The 13289-nt window shown below is 29.4% G+C and overlaps 2 protein-coding genes across 2 annotated transcripts; one reads left to right on the top strand and one right to left on the bottom strand.

Annotated features, from left to right (window-relative positions):
- Nucleotides 1-432: 432 nt before the first annotated feature.
- Nucleotides 433-6163, top strand: LOC134838447 (tudor domain-containing protein 3). Its single transcript, XM_063853977.1, has 5 exons — nucleotides 433-515; nucleotides 582-669; nucleotides 746-988; nucleotides 1946-4168; nucleotides 5203-6163. Exons 1-5 carry the CDS (start codon nucleotides 484-486, stop codon nucleotides 5572-5574), a joined length of 2958 nt encoding a protein of 985 aa, XP_063710047.1. The 5' UTR covers nucleotides 433-483; the 3' UTR covers nucleotides 5575-6163.
- A 2721-nt stretch (nucleotides 6164-8884) lies between these two features.
- On the bottom strand, nucleotides 8885-11848 carry LOC134837857 (IQ and AAA domain-containing protein 1-like). Its single transcript, XM_063853286.1, has 5 exons — nucleotides 11389-11848; nucleotides 11091-11343; nucleotides 10122-10949; nucleotides 9808-10071; nucleotides 8885-9764 (listed from the first exon to the last, which is right to left on the bottom strand). Exons 1-5 carry the CDS (start codon nucleotides 11846-11848, stop codon nucleotides 8885-8887), a joined length of 2685 nt encoding a protein of 894 aa, XP_063709356.1.
- Between the last annotated feature and the right edge of the window lie 1441 nt (nucleotides 11849-13289).

The following is a 13289-nucleotide window of genomic DNA, read 5'->3' as shown; positions in this document are numbered from 1 at the left end:
ATGAATTTTCTTCTCTAAATATTTATGAGATTACTGAACTTATTTTTCATAATTTTTTGAAAATTTTTGTTTTTTTGATTTTTTTTTACAAAATTACTATTTTTTTATTTATTAATTAACTAAATTTGAAATCAAATTTATATATGAAAATTTCAAAGTATTTAAAAAAAATTTTTAAATTATTTTTAATGTAACCTTAATTTTTAATTTCATAAAAGAAATATTCATTTTATATAAAAAAATATTTCTTAAAAATAAAAATTTAAAAATAAAAATTTCTTTTAAAAACTTTTGATATAAATGAAGGGGGAGGAAACAAGAAACAAAATAATATTTGTAACACCCTCTGGAAGTCGCTGGAAGTGACATTTTGCGGCGAAAACAAAACTACTTCCCTATCGTTACTCGTCGATCGCAACCCACAGTTTTAGATTCGGGGAAAATTGGAAAAACACATCAATTGTTATTTTTCACTCATAAACAATGTCGATAGACAAATTAAAGGAACGAGGATGGTAAGAATTCGTGCTTAAACGTCTCGCGAACGCACTCAAACCAAAATTACGCGGTTCTCGTTGCAGGTATCTGACGGAAGCGGGTCTGAAAAAATTGACGGAAAACAAAAACAATGTGCTAGACGAGCAGGGAGTCACGAAGCTTGCGTTAGATGTGAGTAATTTTTCAGCAATTTCTGCGAAAAGTGCATCGAGCGAAAGTGAAAATGAACATTTTTTGTGATTTTCAGACGGATTTCCGCGAAATCGCTGGCGGTGCATTAAATAGTTTGCTGAAACAGGACGCCTTGCAAGGTAATGCCGTACTACAATTGGTCAAAGTGCGCAATTGTTCTGCACCAAAATCCAATGAGGAATCCAAAGCGGCGCCGAGACTCTTGCGAATTCACCTAACCGACGGACAAACTCAATGTCAGGCTGTGGAAATGGAAAATATTCAAGCTCTCTCGCTGAATTTGCCTCCGGGAACGAAGGTAAGAATTTTTTTTTGATCGATGTCCTTGCATTTCTGGTATGTTCTATACGGCGTTGTGTGTTTGTACGAACGTGTATGTGTTAGATTTTTTGCTAATACGCAAAATCGTGGCTTTAGGATATTCAACTTTAAAAGGAGTTTTGTTGAGTTTCGGCATGATTTTCATGATTTTTATTCTAAAATTAAAAAAAAATAATTTTTCAAAAAATTTCTTTATAATTTTTTAAAGCTCAATGTTGAAAATTTAAGAAAAAACTCACAAAAAATATATTATTTTTTTTTACATAAAAAATAAAAATGTTTAAAAAAAATATTAAAAAATTATAAAAAAAATATTTAAATAATTTTTAAAAAAATAATTAAATTAAAAAAATGTTAAAAAATTCAGAATTTTTTTATAATTTTTTATTTTCAAATTTAATAAAAATTATTAATAATTTTTTTTTTAAATTGTTCAGAACATGGGAAAATGTATTAAGTGAAAACAAATATTTTTTGAATTTTATTTTAAAAATTAAAAAAAAATTAACACAAATTTACATTAATATTTTTAAAAATAATAAAAATTATAATTTTTTAATTTTCAAAACTAATAAAAATATTAATAAAATTATTTTTAAAATTAAAAAAAATTCTCAACACAAAGAATATTCACCAAATTTAATATAAAAAAAAATAATTTCCCGAATTTATCAAAAAAAAAAAAAAAAAAATAAATAAATAATTTTTTTTATTATAAATTGTAAAAAATGTAAAAAATTTAATTTTTGAATTTTTTTTTTAATTTATTTTTTTTTATATTTATATTTTATTTTGAAAATTTTTAATAATTAAAATGTATAATTTTTAAATTTTTACAAATTTCTTTAAGAACCCTTGCTTGAACATCCCTGATCGCCATTTCAGCGGATAAAAACTGGTTCTATTGAATTAATTTTTTTTGTTTATCTTTCAGATTTTGCTGAAGAATGGACCGATCAAATGTTCGCATGCATTGTTACAACTGCGTGCAAGTAACGTCGAAGTATTGGGAGGTCATGTCGTTGCCTTGGTCGAAAAATGGGAAGTAAATCGAAGTCTCGCGATGTTCTCCAAAGGAAATCGTCCCAATTTAGGATCAAGCGGACCTCCACGATGGATTCCCTTCGGCAAACCAATTCCCCAACTAACCGGCAAAACTGACGAAACGTTCAACAGCATGGCAGAGGCACAAACGAAGATGATTGCCGAGGAGAATCACAGCAGCGAATTCGATTCGCAACGCAACGATGCCATATCCGAAGCCATAAAGACTGAAAACAAAAAGGTATTCGGCGGCGGCACGAAGCAACTGCAAGACGCCAACGTGCAAAAGATCATGGACAAGGGCTACACGGAAGAGCAGGCGAAAACGGCGCTGCGCTACAACAAAAACAACGTCGAACTCGCGCTAAACAACTTGCGGAAACGCGAAGAGCGAACACGTTCCTACAGCGAACGCGACAACGAATCTCAAACGAAGCAAATTCCCGCGCGAGGCAATGCCAACGAACGCCCCGATCGCAAAAAGCCCGGCATGGACAAAGAAAAGCCCGAAACGACAAGCAAGCCATCACAAAAGATCTCACTTTTCGACTTTGTGGAAGACAAATTGCCCGAAACGAGCGAACCGACGTCCTCCGCGAACACTTCGAAGCCTCAAAATAACAATTACAGCAACGCCCGACGTGATCCGTACTCCGAGGGAGGCAAACGCGGCGGAAATCGCTTCGAAAATAACATTTCCGCAAGTTTCGCGAACCGTAATAACCAATACGGCGGGCAACAACAGCAGCAAAATAATTATTACAACAATTCTGGGGCGCGAAACGATCGAGCTAACAACCAAAGTGACACGCGAGGCGGCTATAATCGACGTGATTACAATGAAAATCGTAATTCGGGTCCCCAATCGCGTTCAAATACGTATCCGGGACCTCGTGAAAAGCGTTACGACAACAGAGATTCGTATAATTCGCATCCGCAGCAACAACAAGGATCGCAAAATCAAGGAAATTACAACAATCGTTACCAAAAAGATTACAATAATCAAGCGCAGCAACAGTCCCAGACTCAATACTCGCAAAAGGATTATCGGAACAATGATTATAACAAAGGCGGACATGGCGGCGAGCAACGAAACGATCGAAATTATAACGCAAGCGGTGCTCATGACAACCAAAAAGGCGGATATCAACGCGGCGGATACAATAATAGCGGCAGAGGAAACGATTTTCGTGAAAATAAGAACGATCAACGAGCCCAAGGGAATAATTACGGCGGAAATAGCGAGTATCAAGGTACTAAGTCACATCATCAGACACAAAATCAGCAACAAACGGCGCAAAAATCCTCCTATAACGAGTATTCGCGACAAACAAATGCCCCGCAAGGCGGAAATTCGCAAGCCGGGCAAGGAAGACAACAACAAACGTCAAATTATGCCAACAAAGATCATCATCAGCAACGGAGATCGCCTCCCGGGCAACAGCAAAACACCGCCCCGAAGCCAAATAACAACCAGAAACAGTCGTATACCAAACAGAACGCGAATCAGAACATGAATCACGTCATCGATGCAACGGCAAATCTCAAAATTGGCTCGTCTTCGGGCCCCGTAACGTCATCGAGTCAAAATACTTCGTCGTCGAATCAAACAAAAGTTCCTCCTCATCAGTCAGTTGCTGTCGCAGGGCATCCACAGCAGTCTCAAAATCCGCCGAATCAGCAGCAGCAGCAACAGCCGACGATGAACAAGAATTACGTCGCAATTCCGAATGGCACTTACAACCCGTACCAAATTATGGGATTCCAGAACAAGGCAACCAATGAATTCGCAATGAATGTGTTGAAAACGCAACAATTGCCCGTAACTGCCAATGCACAAGCGCCGCCCGTTGCCCCACCGACTGCCGTTGCGGTACCCGTTGTTCCGCTTACGAGTGTTCAGCCGCCCGCGCAAATGCCTCCGGGGCAATTTGTGCAGCAACCGTATGGGCATCCGCCGCCGCCTGTCATTCCGAGTCCCCAGCCGATGGCAAATCAATTTTTGCCGCCCGGTACAACTGTCGCATTCCCCGCTGTGCAAGTCGGAATGATGCCGCAAGTGAAGTTTAATGTTGGCGAAGTTTGCGTTGCGAAATATTGGGAGGATGAGAGGGTGAGTTTTTTGATTTTAAATAATTTATTTTGAAATTTTTCATAAAAAACATCCATAAAATACATGAAAAAAAATTTACATGACTTTACAAAAAATTACAAAAAAAAAATAAAAAAATATAAAAGTTAAAACATAATTTTTTTCGAATTAAAAAAATAACCAAAAATTAAAAAAAAATAATTTAAATTTTTTTTCACAATTTTTACTTCAGAAAAATTCAATAACTTAAAAATTAAAAAAAAAAATGTTAAAAAAAAATAAACTTAAGGTTTTAATTATTTTTATTTAATTTAATTGAATTTTTTTTTATTTTTGTTTTTAATAATTAATTTTAAAGAATTTTGAATTAATTTGAACAAGATTAAAAAAATTTTCATTTAATTTTTTTTTGTATTTTTAATAAAATTAAATTAATAAAAAAGGAAGAAAATAAAACTTAAAAAATTCAGAATTTAAAAAAAAATATTTTAAAAATATCCTTTAAATTTTAATTAATTTTTTTATTAAAAAAAATAATTTTAATATTTGTTTAATGAAATGTTTGAATATTCATAATTGATACTTTTATAAAATTTTAAATTTTCTCAAATTATTCGGTTTTTTTTTATTTTTAACAAAAAAAATCTTTTTAAATTTAATTTAAAAAATTTATTTAAATTTTTTTTATTTTTAAATTTAAAAATTTTTATATGTGAAAAAAAATTAAGCTCAAAAATTTTGTTAATTGACTTACTAAAGTTACTGCGTTCTCCAAATTATATTTTATTTATTTATTTTATTTTTTTTTGTAATTGTTTGAATATTTTTTTTTCTTCAAAATTCAATTAAAAATAGTTAAAAAATTACTACTGAAATTTTTACTTAATTGTAAATTAAAAAAATTTTTCAAAAATGATTTTTTTTAATTAAAAATTTTAAATGTTTTTTTAAAATTTAATTTGAATTTTTTTTTCTTCACAAAATTCATGAAAATAAAAAAAATAATTTAAAACTTTAAAATTTAATTAATTTATTTTTTTGAAATTTTTTTTTAGTTCTATCCCGCTGTCATAACAGACGTCACGGAAAAGACAAATGTCGTGCGATTCGTGGATTACGGAAATTTCGAAGAAGTATTGAAACACGATTGTTTGCCCCTTAACACAGCTCCGCCAGGCACAACATTCTCCGCAGCTCCGGCAGCATTCAAGGCAGTTCCCGTTTCCGCAGCGACGCAAATAATTCATCCTCATCCCGCCATGCCTCCGCAACAAATGCAGCAGCATCAGCAGCAGGCTCCGTCGCAGCAAAATATGCGAGGCGGACACAAAAATATTCCACAGGGCAATTCCGGAGGAAACGCAGGAGGCAACAAGTCCTATCGCGAGCAACGTGGCGTTTACGTGCCGCCCCAAAAACGGATGTAATTCACAGTATTTCTTCTTTTTTTTTTGTTTCTTTTTTTGGATGTGAAGTATCCGAATGAGTTTTTTCTTCCCTTAATTTCCAAAAAAATTTTCTCGTGCAAAGAAAATATTTTTTTTTCACTTTTCGTGTTCATTTGTAGTAAAAAAAAGAGAAAATTCTTGTTTGTTACAATTTCGACAATTCTCATTGCTACGAAAGAAAAAGGACGTCATGTTGAGGAAACAATTTTTCAAAATCATGAAAAGAGAGAGAGAGAGAGAAAAAAATCTCACGTAAAAAAATACTCGCCTTAGTTTTTTGTCGAATCAATTAAACTCCTCTGGGCCTTTTTATAAAAAGAAAAAAATTAAAATATTAAAGTAAAAAATTCGATTTGTATATTTCGCTCTATAAATTAGTTTTAGTGTACTTTCCCCTCCATCATTTACTTTTGCTAAAAAATTAAATTCGAAGATTTTTTGACAAAAGGATTGAAATTTTAATGTTAATGAAGTAAGAAGATAGTTTAAGAGCACTTATTTATTTTTTTGAGTTTTTCCTCCTTTTTCAATAACATTAATATGTAATAATTAATAATATATTAAATATTCATATATAACATAAATGTGAAAGAAACATGTTTTTTATAGAATATAGCAAACTTTGTTTTTCGAAATAAAATTTCACCAAAAAAATATGAGCTTTTTTATTTATTAAAAAAAATTAAAAATATGCGAAAAAGGCTCACTTTTTTTTTTATTTTTTCAGTTCATAAAAAATAAAAAAAAACCATATTTTTATTTTAAAAGAAAAGTTTTTAAATTGAAAAAGATTTTTTATTAAATTTATTTTTAAATCGACTTTTTTTAGTTTTATAAATGAAATTTATTTATTTTTATAATTTTTTAAAAAATTAATTTTATTTAAAAAAAATTAATGAAATTTTAAAATTTAAAATTTTAATACAACAAATTAAAATGAATTTTTAAAATTTAAAAAAATTCGATTAAAAATAAATTTAATAAAAAATCATTTTTAATTAAAATTTTTTAAAAAATATTTTAAAAAAAAAATTTTTTAATTTTTATTTTAAATTTAATTTTAATAAAATTAATTTTTCTAAAAAAGAATTAAATAAATTAATAAATAAAAAAATAATAAAATAAATAATTTTTTTTTTGCAAAACGAAAATAATTTTTAATTTTTCGCATTATAAAATTAAAATTTAAAAAATTATTTTTCTAAAAATTTTCAATATTTAAACTATGAAAAAAAAATTTTTAATTAAATTTATTTTTTTTGAATAATTCCGAAAAATTCAAAATCAAAAAAATAATTATTTTATGAAATTAGACAGATTTTAGTTAAAAATTTCGTAAATGTCAATTCAAAAAATTACCGTTAAAAAATTTGAAAATCGCTTTCTCACTAATTCAAACAAAAAATTTAAAATCTCCCCATTTAAAGGTCAAAATCTTCCTTCATTCGATGATTCACGATATTGTTTTAACGCAATTCCCAAAAAATAAACATGCAATCACCAAAAGAACTCCCCTGAGGCAGCATCGCACGCACACCAAACATTTTGATTTATTGATATCTCATTTTCATAAATTGATTTCTTCTGCGAAAATAAAATAAAAACAACAAAAATCTTCTTGGCAATTTTTATTAAGTTGTTTTCTCGTTAGTTCGTTATTATTATTAAATTGAGGTTAGTCAAAGGTTTGTTTCAATCAAACGATAAATAAAGCCATAATCGAGCAATAAATTAATGACGGGTTTTATCGCGAACTTTGTGGATGACTCAGAACTTTTTTTGGCAAACAAATTGAGACATTTTGACGACAAGAAACCTTTTTTTTACTATGCGATCATTAAAAGCGCGGGAAAAGAAGGCGTGTAGTAGCCAAAGATGATTTACGATAAAAAATAGACAAAAATAAAATTTTGAGAACACCTGGAAAGAACTTTTTTTGACCGAAAAACAATTCTCACGCACATATAAAATAATTGATGCTATAAATTCACCGACTTTTTGGCATTTATTTTATTGCTTTTCTTTTTGCGCGCGTTTTCGTATGTTGGCTGAGACCATTTATGAGTCATCGATTTTACATCATCGCTCATAAATTGTGACGACACATGAGCAAAAACGCGATAAAAAGTGCTCTCAAAAAGGCAAAAGCCAATAAAAGCATCAAAAAAATTATCTTAAAAGGCACCACGTGTAATTTCGTATCGACACAGGTTGAAATACCGTAATTTTTTTGTCTAATATGATAATTTGATTGCTTCATCTTCTTCTCTCCGCATCTTCATTCATTCAAAAAAAAAAAAAGAGTTTAAAATATTTTGATGTATTCATAAAAATAAACTTGACCGGTCAATTGACCCAGGCATGGATTAAAAACAATTGTGATGAAAGCGATCGTGCTAGTTTCACGTTTTTTTTTTATTTTTTAATGAAATTCATAACAAAAATGCAATTAATGCAGGATTAGGATTATTATTTACAAATTTATTTATCAAGGGGTCGTCGTCATTGTTTTGCGAAAAAAGGTACTTTGAATAGAAATTGAGTTCGCGCCCTAATTAGTTTTTTTTTCTTGTTTTGATTTGTTCACCTTTTGACCAAATTCGAAGCTTTAATTATCTGAATTTTATGAAAAATTTTAAAATTTAAATTTTTATATTTTTTGATTTGAAAAATTTTTTTAATGCAATTTCTGAGTCAAAATAAAATTAATAAAATATTAATTAATTAAAATTAATTTAAAAAAATAAAATAAATTAAAAAAACAGTAATTTGTAAAAATTTAAATGAGTTTTCTTTAAATTTTAATTAAATTTATTTTATATTTTTAAAATATTTCAATTAATTTAATTTAATTAAATTTAAAAAAAATAATTATTTAAAATTATTTTTCGCATTTTTACAAAATATAAAAAAATTAATTAATTTAAAATTTTGAAATAAAAAAATCAAAAAAATCATTTAAAAAAATTAAATTGATTTTACTTTGAAAAATAAAAAAAAAAAATTTAATAAAAAAATTAATTTAATTAAAATTCAAAGAAAAATCAATTTTATTTTTTTTCAAATTATTTTGATTTTTTTTTAATGTAGTTAAATTTAATTAAAAATAATTAATTTAATAAATATTTTAAAATTAAATTAAAATAAATTATTAAAAATTTCTTAAATTTGAAATTCGCTTTCTCGCTAATTCCAAATTTAAAATTTTTAATAAATTTTTCACTTTTCAGTTCAAAATTTTTTAAAATTTTCCATCTTTACAACCTTTAGAAATATATAAAATTAAATTTTATTTCCTTTTCGCTCCTTTTTTCGTATCTTTAACTTCTGGCGGATGCGCGATCAATACTTGTTGCTGTCTTTTTTTCGCCAATTTATTCGCTTTTCGGTACCATTTCACGTATTTTTCAAAAATTTGCTGACTCATGGGAATTATTGCTGGATTTTGTGACAAAAAATACTCCAAAAGTTCATCAAGCGTCAAAATTTCCCTCGAAAATTTCATTCTTCGTCGAATTCCGATGCAATCTTCCACACATTTCATAATTTGTCCCGTTGCAATTCCTTGAGTGACTTTCGCCAACGGAGAGATACAAATATCACGAGGCACTCCAAGCTTCTGTAAAAGTTCATGTCGCCACGTAATAAAAGAATTTCCGTAATCCGTTCTCGGAATCAATAAAATTTTTTCGAAGCATTTTCTTAATTTCGCCGGAGAACATTTCCATGGTTCATTTGTAGTACCAAGTAACATAATTTTTTCTTCTTTTTTTATAGGTTTGACGATATTTTTGAACAAAAACTTCGAAAGTTTCCTCGGATCTTGTTCCTGTTCTTCTTTCGGGACTTTTTTGTAAAAAGTTTTGTGAGTGTCGTTGATGAAAAAGACCGTTGGTTGCAAAATTCGCGCCATTTGAGTGATTAAATTGACAAAACGAGGCATATCCGAGACTTCAGCGACTTTATGGGGACTCAAATCGAAGAGAACTGCATTTATTTCTGAACAAATTGCATGCACAAGAAACTTTTTCCCGGATTGCGGAGGTCCAACGAAGCAAATTGACCTTGGTTTTGACACGTCAAGAGGTCCCATGCCGAGAATTGATGTTCGAATCGTATTTTTTAGCTCTTGTAAGCCGTGAATTGGATCACTTTTGATGAAATTCAAGCTTAAAATGATGAAAAATGAAAAAATATGAAAAAACTTACAACATTTGTGCTCGTTGCTCGTAAGCTTTGTAGTTCATATCGCCGATAAACGCATCCAAGGAACATTTTTCGTATTTTTCGATAATTTTCAAGTCAAGAAGTTCTTGATAAAGTTCTTCGACGGTATTTTCTTGCAATAAATCGACTTGAGCTTTTTTCTTTTTACCTTTTTTAGCCTTTTTCTTCCTTTGTTTCTTCGGTTTTTGCGGTTTGTACTTCTTTTTGTTGTCTTTTGCGAGTGCTTGTCTCAGTAATTCATACTCAATTCTAAAAAAATAAAATTTTTAATTTTTTTTCAAAGAAAAATATTTTTTTACCTCATAAATTCATCCACAATGGGTCTTAATTCTTGATGAACTTCAGAAAATTTGTCAATTGTGATCCATTCCATGATTGGATCTTCTTTCGGGTTCGCTTCTTCGTTGATAAAATACCATTCCTTCTCATATTCTTCGTAACTTTTCTCTAAAAATGTTATCGGAGCTTTCAATTTTTCCTCAGCTTCCTTCCTGAAGTCCATTTTGAACTTTCCCTGCTTCTCCAATTCTTTTAATTTTGCAGCTTCTTGCTTTTTTCTCAATTTTTCTTGTTTAATTGCGAGTCTAGCCTTCTCTTTCTCCGCTTTTCTTTGTTCTTTTTCCTTCTTTTTTTGTTCGGGAGTTTTTAATTTGTTCGCTGCGATTTCCGCTTGCTTCGTTTCGTATTCCTCAGGATCCATCGTGTCTCCTCTGATGACCAAAATCGTTCCTCCTTCAAATTCTTCCGGATATCGATCGAAATTTTTCACGTTGCTGTAATAAAATTGCCGAAACCATTCGCGGATGTGATCGGAAATGTCTTCCATGATCCACGGGGACTTTACTTTGAGGATTCTTGCCTTTTCGTCTTCGACTGCTTGAAGAAAAGCTTGATCAAAAGCGGATTTTTTTGCTTTTCGACGTTCACGTTGATCGGAAATTTTATTTTCTATGGAGAAATCTGTTTTTCGGGAGTCGATCATGTTGTAAATTTGTAATTTTTTCAATTTTTCAGCTTTTTCCTGCTTTCGTTGTTTGAAAATTTTCCAAGCTTCTTGAATTTTTAGAGCTGCTGAGTTCATAACCTCAAATTTTTGTATTTTTTCAACTTCATCAGGGCTCATTTCTGTTTCGAGAAGTAAATTTTCCTCAATTTCTTCTTCTTTTTCAGTTATTTCAGGGATTAAAGTCGATTTTCTGCTCTTTTTCCTTATTCGACGCCCAAATTGAGGTTTTTCTTCCTCAACGAAGATTGGTTTCTTGTAAAATTGAAAGTTGCTGAAGCTGATCAAATCTTGATAGAAATTCGATTCGTAAGTCGTTCTTTTGATCGGAAAAAGCATCACTGTATCTGGTTTGTGATAAAATTCGTATTTGCATTCTTCGTGAATAATTCTCATCGTTGGTTTATAATTCAAAGGATCTCTTTCGATATTTCCCTTTAAAATCCTTGCTTGACGAGCTTTTTCATGAATTTTAATTAAATTCACAGCATCGACCAAAATTTGATGAATTCTTCGGGCTTCTTGTTGTTCCGGCGTTAATTTCACGCGAAATTTATCCAAACCTGTGAGTTCTTTCGGTTCTTCTTCTTTTTCCAAAGGAGGTTTTACGTCGTCAATTAAATTCTGAAGCTCCGTTGGTCGTTGAAGCGGAAAGTAAAAAGGTTTGAGAATCGTAATGTCTTGCGGCGTTAATTTATTTTCAATTAAAGTTCGATCCACGTAGACAATTTCACTCATTTCAAGGTCACTGAGTTGCTTGTAAAGTTCTTGCAAACGAAGAGTTGCAGCCTGTAAGAGTTTTCCGACGATTTGACGTTTTTGGACTTGCAATGTTTGGTCGTAAATGTCGGAAAGGTTGTTGCAAAGGACAATGTAACGTGGAAGGATGCTTGCGAAGACACGATGAGCGAAGAGACGATCTTGAGTCGGTTGAAGAAGCTCAATTTCGTGTTCTTGTTGAATGACATTCGAGAGATCGCGTTTTGCGATTACCCATAATTTGGAATAGAAATTAAATGACATTTTGGGAAATATTTTAAAAATGAAGAAATTTGTGTTTATCAACTAAAAATCATGGCTTCCTTTTTTAAAAGTTAAAAAAAAATAATAATTTTAATTTAATAAAAATTTAAAAAAAAATAAAAATTAAAAAAATAATTATTTAATTAAATATAATTATAAAAATTAAATAATTAATATTTTAAAAAAATAAATAAAAAATTAATATTTTCGAAATTTTTAATTTAAATAATAAATTTTTTTTTTAATTTTTTTTTTGTTTTAAAAAAAATAATTTTAAAATTATTTTAATTTTAATAATTAATTTAAAATTTAAAAAAATAAATTTTTAAAAATATTTATTATTTAATTAAAAAAAAAAATTTTTAAATAATTATTTAATTTTTTAAAAATTATTTTAATTAAATAATTATAAAAAATATTTTTATTTTTTTTTTAATCTTAATTAAAGATTTTTTAAAATTTTAATTTTATTAATTTTTATTTTTAAATTTCGAGCTAAATTCTTATAAATTGAATTTAAAAAACAATTTAAATAAAAAAAATTAATAATAATTTTAATTAAAAAAAAAATATAATAATTTAAATAAATTAAATTAAAAATATTTTTTAAATTAAAAAAATAGTCTAAAAATCAATATTTCACTCAAACTTATCATCAATCAATCCCTCATTAGCCAAAAAATTCCGATAAAAAAATTACATCATCTCCCGAGACGAGGTTAATCCATCTTTCGCAGCCAAACACAACAATGAAATGCACAAAAGTACGCGATGAAAGAAACTGATTGTTGATTGACATCTTATGTCATTCCAGGCATGCAAATACTTCGGACAAATACTTCAAGAAATTCCATGTGTGTCCAATTACTTTGAATAACAAAATATTTATCTTTCTAATATCTTTCTCCATAGTCTCTCAAGAGAGTGAAATAAATGGAAACAGAAGCGATTTTGTCTTTCGCTGTGCACGTTTTGTCATGCCAGATACTGATCTCAAAAATGACATAGCGCTCCGAATAATGGCTCAATAACCCATTTATATCAATTTACGACAAAAATCATTAATTTTATCCCATTAAGTAACGTTTGTCGAGGCAAATAAGGGCTCGCTGCAGCGAAAAAATGTTATCAACTCATTCTAATCGTTCGTTAAGTAAGTCGTTTGTATTTGAATAAACACTTCATTAAAATCGCTGCATTTTTATTGACCAGCATTGCGCGCTCAAAATGGACAATCAAGCTGATTTGAACGCGAACAATGAAATAATTTATTTTGTGACATGATTGAAAATCAATTTTATCACACAGTAAAAGGAAATTTTTGTAAAAATTCATTTGAAAGACTTGAACGATGGAGAGACGAGGAGATTTTTGTTTTGGCGGGAAATAATGCGAACATAATCACAGCGACACGTAAACAATTAGTTCTAGTCAGTTAACT

The sequence above is a fragment of the Culicoides brevitarsis genome, chromosome 1, assembly GCF_036172545.1.
Source record: "Culicoides brevitarsis isolate CSIRO-B50_1 chromosome 1, AGI_CSIRO_Cbre_v1, whole genome shotgun sequence".
Taxonomy (NCBI): Eukaryota; Metazoa; Arthropoda; class Insecta; order Diptera; family Ceratopogonidae; genus Culicoides; species Culicoides brevitarsis.
The sequence above is the reverse complement of the archived record's forward strand: the minus strand, read 5'-3'. Positions and strand labels throughout refer to the sequence as shown.